The sequence below is a fragment of the Coenobita brevimanus genome, chromosome 28 (assembly GCF_032717465.1).
Source record: "Coenobita brevimanus isolate Jiangsu-jjx chromosome 28, ASM3271746v2, whole genome shotgun sequence".
Taxonomy (NCBI): Eukaryota; Metazoa; Arthropoda; class Malacostraca; order Decapoda; family Coenobitidae; genus Coenobita; species Coenobita brevimanus.
In genome coordinates this window covers 7,743,293-7,755,492 of record NC_136981.1, presented here as the reverse complement: position 1 = coordinate 7,755,492, position 12,200 = coordinate 7,743,293, and the positions used below count along the sequence as shown (strand labels likewise).

General features: G+C 44.2%; 1 protein-coding gene across 4 annotated transcripts in view; it reads right to left on the bottom strand.

The window, feature by feature from the left end:
• Nucleotides 1-4,008: 4,008 nt before the first annotated feature.
• RhoGAP71E (Rho GTPase activating protein at 71E) overlaps nucleotides 4,009-12,200 on the bottom strand; it is a 99,327-nt gene continuing 91,135 nt past the window's right edge. For all 4 annotated transcript variants that reach the window (XM_080268584.1, XM_080268582.1, XM_080268585.1 and 1 more), the window contains one exon: nucleotides 4,009-6,931. In XM_080268584.1, the coding sequence (XP_080124710.1) occupies nucleotides 6,630-6,931 (302 nt within the window). In that variant the 3' untranslated portion in view covers nucleotides 4,009-6,629. The remainder of the gene's footprint in view (nucleotides 6,932-12,200) is intronic.

Genomic DNA, 12,200 nt, shown 5'->3' with positions numbered 1-12,200 from the left:
GACCACCAAGACATAAAGTAACCTGGTGGTGGGATGAGGGTGTAGAAGCTGCAGTTAAGGAGAAAAGAAGGCTTTTCCGGGAATGGAAGAAGGGTGGTAGCAAGGAGGAACACTTGGCTGCCAAGCGGAGGGCTAGAAGAGAGGTATACAGGGCGAGGTCTGAGTCACAGAGACTTTTACTTGATAACCTAATTCATGGAGAAAGGAAAAATATGATATTTAAGGTGGCAAATCAGATGAAGAGGGATAATCGGGATATTATAGGTGAGCAGTGTGTGAAGAATGATGAAGGGCATGGAGAAAGCATTATAGCTGGTTGTTGAATTAGGAGTTTGACTGGGACAGGGAAGGTTTGGAGCCAGCAGATCCAGTCTTTGGCCCTTGGCCTTTGATTGATGCTGCTACTGTGAGTGAGGCAATAGGCAAGATGAAGGTGGGGAAGGCAGCAGGTGTGTCTGGGTTGACTACCGAAATGTTGAAGGCCTCAGGAGATATAGGGGTGAGGTTAGTCACTGACCTGATAAATATGATTATTTATGAGTGTGTTGTCCCAGATGATTGGCTGAAGAGTGTAACTGAGTAAATGTGTATAAAGGGAAGGGTGATGCCCTGGAAAGAGGAAATTATATAGGTATAAAGCTTTTAGATCAGATAATGAAGGTAATGGAAAGAGTTTTAGAAGGTATGATTACAGAAACAGTGACTATTGATGAGATGCAGTTTGGGTTTATGCCAGGTAGGGGGACCACTGATGCCATATTCATTGCGGCTTTCATGGATTTGGAGAAAGCACATTACAGGGTGGATAGACAAGGACTGTGGAAAGTATTAAGAATATATGGAGTAGATGGGAAGTTGTTGAATGCTGTGAAGAGTATGTACGATGGTGCGAAGGCTGCAGTGCGTGTGGATGGTGAACTAAGTGAATTTTTCTCTTTGAAAGTTGGGTTGAAACAGGGATGTGTCATGTCTCCATGGTTGTTCAATCTGTACATGGATGGGGTAATAAAAGAGGTACAAGGTAGGGTAGTGGATGTTGGAGTGGCCCTGGTGAGAGAGGATAGTGTTTGGAAACTCCCTGTACTGTTGTTTGCAGATGATACTGGGGTGTTGAGTGAAGACAAAGGGGAGCTGCAAGGCTTGGTGGATGAGTTTGGGAGAGTGTGTAAGAAACGGAATCTAAAGGTGAATGTAGGGAAGAGTAAAGTGATGGTTTTTGAGAGAGGTGAAGTCAGTGAATGTACAGCGAGGTTAGATGGTGAGGAATTGGAAAATGTGAGTACGTTTAAGTACTTGGGTAGTGTGATGAGTAAGGATGGAGGTCTGGAGGGTGAAGTGCTTGAAAGGGTACAGCAGGGAAGAAAGGTTGCTGGTTCTTTGAAAGCAGTGATAAGAAACAGGGAAGTGAGCATGGAAGTGAAAAAGTTACTACACGACAGTATTGTGATACCAACTCTAACGTATGGAAGTGAAGCTTAGACGTTGTTGGAAGGACACAAGTCAAGAGTGAGAGCAGTGGAAATGAGTTATTTAAGAGGAGCCTTTGGAGTCACATGGAGAGACAGTCTGACGAATGAGGATATAAAGGAGCGTTGTGGTGTGGATGTGGATGTGATAGGAAGCGTTGGGAGAAACACACTGAGGTGGTATGGCCATGTGGAGAGGGTGAAAGACTGACGAAGACAGTGTATGTGAGTGAGGTGGAGGGGGGAAGAGGGAGGGGGAGGCCGAGGATGAGATGGAGGGATGGGGTGGAGAGGTATAAGAGAGAGGGGGGTGTGAGTTGGGAGCAGGGCAGTGAAATGGCGGGGGACAGGACGACTTGGAGGCGATTTGTTTGTGGCCACCCCAAACGGGATTGAGGCGCCTGGCAATAGATAGACAGATAGAGAAGGGATCTGTATTTTGTTTTTGTTGATTTGGAAAAGGCCTTTGACAGAGTCCCTAGAGAGGTGGTTATGTGGGCAATGAGAAAGCTTGGCTTGGAGGAGTGGCTTGTTAGGGTGGTTATGGCTATGAATGTGGGTGCTCGCACCCAGGTAAGAGTGAATGGAGATTTGAGTGATGAGTTTTCCGTGAATGTTGGTGTGCATCAGGGGTCAGTTTTGAGTCCCATGTTGTTTATCATTGTACTTGAAGCCCTCTCACGTGACTTTAGAAATGGACTCCCGTGGGAGAGGTCGTATACTGATGATTTGGTGTTGACTGCAGAGAATGAAAGAGAGGCGGAGGAAAGGTTTAGGAAGTGGAGAGATGGTATGGGGCACAAGGGCTTAACGGTAAATGCAGATAAAACAAAAGTGATGATATCTAGAGTTGGTGGCGGTACTGTCAAAGACGAAGGAAAGTGGCCATGTGCAGTTTGCCACAAGGGCGTGGGAAGTAATTCTATCTTGTGCGGTGTTTGTGATAAATGGGTGCACAAGAGATGTAGTGGTATCAGAGGTAGACTGCGAGATAATGCTGATTATATGTGTATGGTGTGTCGGGGAGAGCAGGTGGAGACTGTCAGGCGGGAAAGGATTGAACTTGCTGGTGAATCTGTTGAGTGTGTGGAAGAATATTTTTATTTGGGAGACATGTAGTGTGCTGGAGGTGGGGCTGGAGCTAGCTCTGTGGCTAGGGTGAGAAGTGGTTGGAAGAAGTTCAGGGAGCTCTTGCCTCTTCTGACATTGAGAGGGCTCTCCCTACATGCTAAGGGGTCTTTGTATGCAGCATGTGTTAGGAAGTGTAATGCTGTATGGTTGTGAGACCTGGGCAGTAAAGGAGGAGGATATTAGCTGGCTCAGACATACAGAAATGACAATGATTAGGTGGATGTGTAGTGCGTCCCTATGTGCAAGGTCCGGGGGTGCTGGGTTTACGATGGAAGAGTTGAGAAGTTGGATGGGACTGGAGTGTATTGGTGTTGTGATGAGGAGAGGTAGATTGAGATGGTTTGGACATGTGGAGAGGATGGGGGATGATAACTGGGTGAAGAAGGTGAGAAATGTTAATATTGAGGGTGGGGTTATGAGGGGTAGACCGAGAAAGACATGGGACAAGGTCATTAAGTGTGACCTCAGGGTTAAGGGACTGAACAGGAAGGCTGCAATGGATCGTGCAGTGTGGAAAGCTGCCATTAGGTGAACAAGGCCGGCGCATGCAAGCATGTTGGAGCCTTTAAAAACGAAACTATCCCACCTTCAGACTTACGTTTACCCCTTTTCACCACCCTGTTTACATCCATTCCCTTCATATAAACATATCATCCAAGCACTCTCTCTTCAACAGACGTACATTTATCATGAATCAACTAACCACTCAATGAACTCCACACCTATTCCCTAAATACAATAACCATATTTCCACTGCTCTTAATCTTGACTTTTTGTTCTCATGCCACACCAGGTCTCACATTCATCCATCCATCCATCATCTGGTCCTATTTTGGCCCACTGGGAGTGTAAGAGCCTGAAGCTTGGCTACTCAGTCCCAGAATTTAAAATGAGGGTGACCTGTTTCACTGCCCCTCAGTGGCACATGTAAGCAATAAAATTCCCCTCAGATATAAACCCTTACAGGTTCAATCTGGCATGAATGCCTTAACCCATCACTTGGTTACATGGTTATCACACAATAGTAATTAATTTCCTGGTTTACAGGAAATCATTTGGATTGTCACTCAGTGTAGAGTCACCTGAAGGCAGCACTGCACTGAGCGGATGGTGGGCACCCCCATCTACTACAACAGTCAAATTCAATTAACTTAAAATGCTGTATACACCAAACGACATTCAATATACTAGAACTATATTCAGTTACTTTTACTGAGGTCAACCAATTGAAAATTCAACAGAAAAAGGTTCCCTAAAGGCAACTGTATTTTACAGCTTACCTCCTGAATAGTAATGCACTTGCTGCAGATTCTACTGACATCTGTAGTATGAGGTGTGTTCTAATTTCATAACAGGCTTCTGTAGAAAAAAATTAAAGTACACTGGAAACTTTTCATTTATTCAAGGTCACCAATAATTTAAAAAAGCATATTCATTACAGAATCAAGTGTACATACAATTAAAAATGCAAAACTATCAGTACAAGATACAAAATAGTGGTAGCATGGGCATGTTAATACCAATGTAAGGACGGGGCAGCTAAAGGTGCGACCGACGCTGAGTGGGGGTCCTCCCTGAGCCCGTGTGGAGAGCCCACAGTCAGGGCATGCGCAGCTGGAACCCCAGGGGGCAGTATGGATATGCTCTATGTAGCAGCTTAACAAAATGCAGTTATTGAGCTCCAGTGGTAATGGTGACACTTGAGCCACACACAGCGAGGCTGCTGTCTGTCTGGTGCAGGTGGTGCCGGTGGGGTCGCCAAGTGTGGGGCACCACCACTGGCTGCAGCCCTAGAGTTACAGCCTTACTTTAAGATGACTCCATCCTCACAACCCTACCACACACCCACATACAAAACCCTACAAATAAGCTTACTACTAATACAGTGTTGATAAACATGCAACATGTTAAAAGTGTGTACGACTGAAATCACAGGTTAGGAGACCAGAGATGGAAAAAAAAGATACATTGTATTATTTAATTCCATGAACTTCGTTCATCCCCACCCACTTGTCAGTATTAAACGAATTTGAATTTTGTATTGTTTGGCCAATTACATTTTTGATATCATGGAGTTCCCTGATAAAGGGACTTATAAATACTGATAGTAATACAAAAGCATACACAAGAATGCAGACAGAGTGAAACCATATACATGGATTATACATGTTGCCAGTGATCCCGGTGTGAGAGCAAGAGAGGGAGAGGTAGGAACACATGGGTGTCACTGTGTGGGTGACTGGCGACGCTGGTTGCTCCTCACACCGGAGACACTTGGCTATTATACCCTAATTGCCCTGGCGCTCAGTGCTTTTATATTTTTTGTTATTAATCCAGAGGATGGCCAGCCAGCCATGGTCAGGGCAGTATAAATGGTCAGTCCGTACTATGGTCGTCCTACGCTCACTAAGTGACGTTTCATGTCCCTGGGGTGTTACTAATGGCAGTGTTTTATTATAAGGTTTACCAGTTCTGTATGTAATTCCAATGCTAAAAAGATTCTGAACTATCGACAGACATTCACCACACCGGCAGTGAGGAGGCTTGTCAGAAAATGGGTGGACAGTTTTTGGTTTAAATATAAATTTACAGAACTATTCAATTTTTATATATATTAAAAAAAAAGTTAAATATCAAGGCATCTGGACTTTGAGAGGTACAGCAGGCCTGGGTATCAGAGCATGTAGTAAGCCCGGGGGTGGTGGTGGTGTTGGTGCCAGTGCCTCAGTCACCACATCCACCGCACCACCCTGGAGGACCTGCTGCCACGGAGTTCTTCCTGCCCCTCCACTTAAAAGAAAACCTTCATTCTTACTATAATTAAAAAAGGTTACTTTTAAAGTACTCTGCCCACATGTTGAAAAATTAGTAATATCCGCTTTATGATGATCATTCTTGCCTCACTAAAGATCCGAGCAGTGGTAGAGATTGGACGTGTGCAGAGGAGGTGGTACACCTTGGACTTAGGGTTATATGCACAGGGAACAATCCTCTACTAATCTCCAGATTCAGACGGAATGTTTACATACATGACTCAGTCAACAGCATGTGTGGAAAATGGACAATTCTCTTCAATTAAATTTACTGATTTGTCGTGCTTCATGTGACAATTTTGTATTAGCAGGGTAATCTGCATATTAAAATGTCATGTACACATGATGCTAAAATTTCTGGCATGTAAAATGGAATGTGCTGCTTCCCAGTGGATGCGGGCACATAGAGAAGCAAGGAGGAGTCAGACAGGTACACATACAGAATCCTTTCCTGAGGACTCGAGTCGGAGGAGAAGACTACAGCCAGGCACGTCATTCTGGTAGCCACGACCACGTCTGTTCATGGACTTGATGTAACCCTGGACAGCTGATTCAGTCAAGTGCAATTAAAGCCTTGGTCACTTGTACTTGAAAGCATATTTTCTGAATGGTAGATGCTATCATAACATGACAAACCACTGTAATCTGTGCTACTAACTCTTTGGTGGTGGCATGACTAGCAAGATCCAACAATGTGTTTCTCTGTATCACAACCAGTCCTTGTCATGACCTGGGAACCTCAAACTCATTTGTACTTTGGAAACACCAACACCTAAACCCAAAGAGCCTTGGTCATCAAAAACTTAATGCTACACAAGTCCTGTGGCAGTAGGAGGGCAAATGTGGGCTCAACTCAGACTGGCAACAATACTGGATGAAGGACGACTCTTAAATATTTTGATCCTCGGTTGAACTAAATAATTAGTGTTCACATTTTCTCATATAATGAGTACACTCTTGAATGTCATATCAAATACTGACAACTGCCCCTATCCTGAGTCATAAGTGGTGCAGATGAAGAAAAGCAGCAGATGCCTCCTTAACCCTTCTAGGTGATGGTATCATGGCAGTGCCTTAGGCTCATGTCATGAGAATAAAAAATAATTTTCCACCATTTTTCAGGGAACATCAACTGGTGGTGGTGTCCAGCCTGCAGCCCTGCCTCTGGGTAACTTACGTGCACGACCAGCCCTGTGCCCCGCCCCGCCCTGGCCCGGCCTCATATCCTCGGCTTGTACGTGAGGGAAACGTGGACCCTCTGTATATCGGTCTCGGTGCAGTCCTGGTCCGTCAGGGGCTGGCTGGGGTCTGGGCCAGGTGGGGTTGGACGGCGGCGAGGGCTGGATGCGTACTCCCCTGCCCCGCCTGCCTTAACATCTGCACTGGCTGACCTGCCCCGGGACCCTTTCTGACCATTTTCCTTGTCCTTCTTGCTGGAGGACCGCCGCACCAGTCGCCGCTCCTTATCCTTGCTGGACGACCGCCGTACCACGCTGCCCACAGTCTCACTGCTTCCCCCACCTGCAGCAGTTGAAAAATAATTATACAGTAATGCAGTACAGGAAAGATCACAATGAAGCAGTCAAACAAGGGAAAACTATCAATGAGAAGAAAAAACAAAGATATCTGGAAGCTTAACATGAACAGAACTGTAGAAACTTTGACTGGAAGCAGCCTGATGGAATCAAGCCAAGACCTGGAAGAGGAAGAAACCAAATATCTGCTCTCAGAGACCCTAATGAAGAAGTAAAACACAACAAAAATAAGGTGGTCAAAATAGTGGAAGAATTTTAATTAAAAACATGTACAGTAGCAGTACTCCAGTCAATGAATCAGTTTAGGACTGACAAACAATGGACAGTCATCCCCAGTGTTCAATCAGATGAAATAAAACACACTTTCAGAGGAATGACGAAGGGTAAGGTTGGAGATGATGATGGTAATACCACTGATGCAGGCTGAGTAACCCCAGTCTGTCTGGATAAGCAGAACCATCAACTGCAGGCTAGCAAAGGCCACTACAGGGCCATTCTCGAAGTGAACCGATGTTCTCTCGTGGTAGACAGCACCTCACCAAAGGAAGGTATGGGGAAGTGTGGTGGTTTGACTCCTGTATGAATGCCACATTTGTGTCCACCCAGTTAATACAGGCACCACAGCATGTGCAAAATCACCCCATTACTTGGTTATATGGTTACCACCCAGCACTGTAAATGGTTTCCTGGGTTACAGGAAACCATCAGGGTCATTCAGTGACGAGATACCTAAAGTGGAATGAAGAGTATTAAAATGTGACAGAATGGATGGGAGAACCAGGAAGAGAGGAGGCCAGACAGAAAAAGAATGATAAAGGTGTCAAGGATGAAGTAGGAAGCACTACATCAAAGGAGTGGATGATGGCTGCCACCACCTACCACCAACTGATGAAAGTCTATCTATCTATCTATTGCCAGACGCCTCAATCCCGTTTGGGGTGGCCACAAACAAATTGCCTCCAAGTCGCCCTGTCCCCCGCCATTTCACTCCCCTGCTCCCAACTCACACCCCCCTCTCTCATATACCTCTCCACCCCATCTCTCCATCTCATCCTCGGCCTCCCCCTCCCTCTTTCCCCCTCCACCTCACTCACATACACTCTCTTCGTCAGTCTTTCACCCTCCATCCTCTCCACATGGCCAAACAACCTCAGTGTGTTCCTCATAACGCTTCCTATCACATCCACATCAACACCACAACGCTCCTTTATATCCTCATTCGTCAGCCTGTCTCTCCATGTGACTCCACAGGCTCCTCTTAAATAACTCATTTCCACGGCTCTCACTCTTGACTTGTGTCCTTCCAACAACGTCCAAGCTTCACTTCCGTACGTTAGAGTTGGTATCACAATACTGTCATGTAGTAACTTTTTCACTTCCATGCTCACTTCCCTGTTTCTTATCACTGCTTTCAAAGAACCAGCAACCTTTCTTCCCTGCTGTACCCTTTCAAGCACTTCACCCTCCAAACCTCCATCCTTACTCATCACACTACCCAAGTACTTAAACGTACTCACATTTTCCAATTCCTCACCATCCAACCTCGCTGTACATTCACTGACTTCACCTCTCTCAAAAACCATCACTTTACTCTTCCCTACATTCACCTTTAGATTCCGTTTCTTACACACTCTCTCAAACTCATCCACCAAGCCTTGCAGCTCCCCTTCGTCTTCACTCAACAACACGGTATCATCTGCAAACAACAGTACAGGGAGTTTCCAAACACTATCCTCTCTCACCAGGGCCACTCCAACATCCACTACCCTACCTTGTACCTCTTTTATTACCCCATCCATGTACAGATTGAACAACCATGGAGACATGACACATCCCTGTTTCAACCCAACTTTCAAAGAGAAAAATTCACTTAGTTCACCATCCACACGCACTGCAGCCTTCGCACCATCGTACATACTCTTCACAGCATTCAACAACTTCCCATCTATTCCATATATTCTTAACACTTTCCACAATCCTAGTCTATCCACCCTGTCATATGCTTTCTCCAAATCCATGAAAGCCGCATACAACTTCTTTCCCTTCTCTAGAAACTTTTCCACTAAAGATCTGAGAATGAATATCTGATCTACACAACCTCTTCCCTTCCTAAAGCCTCCCTGTTCTTCTCCAACTAATTTCTCTGTTCTTTCTCTAACTCTGTCAATAAGTATCCTACCATATACTTTTCCTATTATACTAAGAAGACAAATGCCCCTATGATTACCACACACTTCTTTTCCCCTTTTCCTTTGTACAAGGGAATAATTATACCTGACTTCCAATCCTCCGGGACTCTACCTTCCTCCCAGGCCAATCTGCACATCTTCCACATCCATTCTACTACTATCTCTCCCCCATGCTTCAGCATTTCACCACACACTCCATCAATTCCTGGGGCTTTCCCTGATTTAACTTTCTTCATTGCTTCCACAACTTCTATCCTACTGATTTCTTCCTGTCTTCTCACCTCCCTCCTTCTTCCAGCCATTCCCCAGCCACTTATACTCGCATTACTTCCATCTTCCACGTTCAACAAGTCCTTAAAGTGTTCTCTCCATCTGCTCACTTTTTCTCCCTTCTCCACTAGTAATCTACCATTTTTATCTTTCACTCCCCTGCTAACTCCACTTCCACCCTGTCTTACTCTTTTCACCTCTTTCCAGAACATTTTCTTACAGTCCCTCCACTTTACACTCAAATTCCTTCCAAATTCCTCATCCACTCTCTTCTTACTCTCTCTTACTAATCTTTTCACCTCTCTCTTTCTTTCTACATATAACTCTCTCTTCCGCCTCTCAACTTCTTCCACACCCCTATTTCTCATCCATTCATTGTATGCTTTCTTCTTTTGTGCCACAGCCCGTTTCACCTCTTCAGTCCACCACGCTGTTTCTTGCACCCCCCTCTGTCTTCTCTTCCTTCCACACACCACATCACATGCTGCACATATTTCTTCTGTAAATATTCTACACACACCTTCCACATCCCCCATCTGCTCCAACTCATATTTGCCCAATCGTTCCTCCACTTCTCTCTTATACTCTGCCTTTTTCTCATCCTCTTGTAACTTTTCCACTCTCCTTGCAACTACTCCTTCCTCTTGTCTTTCCCTTCTTCTATTCCTCCATCTTACTTGAACTTTAACTCTGGCCACCACCAAGTAGTGGTCAGAAAGTCCACTCCCCCAACCTCTATAAACTCTTGCATCCAATATACATCTTCGCATCCTTTCATCCACACACACATAATCAATCATTGCCTTCCTTTCACTCAATTCACCACCCACCCTTCTCATCACTCGCCATGTATACCTGTGGATCATTTTATGCCTGAAGAGGGTATTGGCTATCACCAACCCCCTCCCAGCACAAATGTCCACTAACGCACTCCCATTCTCATCTATCTCAGCAGGCACACCCCACTCACCAACTATTCCATCCACCTTCACATTCCCAACTTTACCATTCATATCACCAATCAAAAACACTCTATCATTCCTTCCAAACTTTTCCATGCACACTTCTACATTTGTCCAGAACTCTTCTCTCACTCTTCTAGCATGATCTTGCGTTGGCGCATACACACACACAATCGCCCACATTTGTATTCCAACTTTCAACTTTACCCACACAATCCTTGATCCAACTGATCCATACTGCATTAAATGATCTAGGCAAGCTACTGTATTTTTAAATGTTGAAAGTCAAGCCTGTAGCCAGTCTTGTAAAAATGTCTCATAATATTGCTTCACAAAAAGGTGAATAATCAAATTCATCCTACTTTAGACATAAAACAGAGCAGCAAACAGGCAGGATCTTCAGAGTGGTCATTGGACAATAGACCATAATCAAGTTGTTAATCAGGTGACGGAGAAAACTTCAGAATACCGTACAAGAAACCTTTGAGCATGGCATGTGTTGACTATGAGAAGCATTTCATTCAGCTGCAGTTATGAGAGCAATAAGAAGACAGGGTGTAGAAAAAACTTATGTTAAAGTACTAGAGGATAATTATGGAGACAGCACTGCTATCATAAAACACTATAAACACACAGTAGTCAGAAAATAACAAATACAAAAGATGTTACGCACAGAGACAAAATTTCACCAAGTTCTTCACTGCATGCCAAGAGAATATTTTAAGAAATTTAGACTATGATGACCAGAGAATTAATATGAATGATGGGCAACTGAACAACCTTAGATATGCAGATGACATACAAGTACTCCTTCTGAGCGAATATGGAAAGGAACTACAATAAATGATAGGTAAATCTGAACATGGTGAGTTTAAAGGTTGGTTTGAAAATGAATATGATGATGAAAATTGTGTTTAACAGACACGTTCATTTCTGTCCAGTAAAAGGGGATATGATGAACCAACATGTACTGAGGTATACACATACCAAGAACATGCAGTCCAGGCGGATTCCATCTACGACAGAGCAATCAAGTGAAGAAAATGAATCGGATGGATGACTTTGGCAAACAAAATAACTTAATGAAGGATAAGCAACTGCCAGTGTAAAAAGAGATGGCCAAATATAGTAAACCCTTGATATACAGAACCCTCTTTTAAAGAATTTCGGTTTTTACGACCACCTTGAGCTGGCCGAAAGTTATATGTACCAAAATTTCATACGGTAAAAAAATGGATATGCAGGAAACTCTGACTAACATGGAGTCCCTATACGTGCACACAGACACACACACTTTTTTTCTCTCTCTCTCTCCTCCACATCCTGCGGAATGCCACATCAGTCTCTGGGTAATCAGCATCATGACAGGAGTCATTAATACAGCATTTATTGAGAAAAAGCACCATTCACACCTGGCTGTGTTACTGTGTATGACTACAACCGAAAGATGCTCTATATTTCATGATCTCTGTTCAGTTAAAGTCATGACACCTGGGATATTACTGCACAGCATGGCGCTCAGCATTAACGAACATCAAGGGTCTGTTACCAATTAGTTCATTATATGGAAGGTGTAGTCATCAGTATGCCCTTCTTGTTCTAACTTATGGATCTGAATGGTAAGTCTGACAAAATCCCTGGAACATAATCTTAGGAGTCCTCAGAAAGGAATGGAAAGGCTTTTGTTAGGGGTCAAAGAGAGAGATAAGGAGAATTTCCTGGACAAGGAGACATATGAAAGTTTGGAGCACCTTAAACACTTATGAGCATCTTGTCCATTTTGTTTTACTTAACCCCTTAAGCGCGGGCATGTCGGAGGCGGTCCGTGCACCTC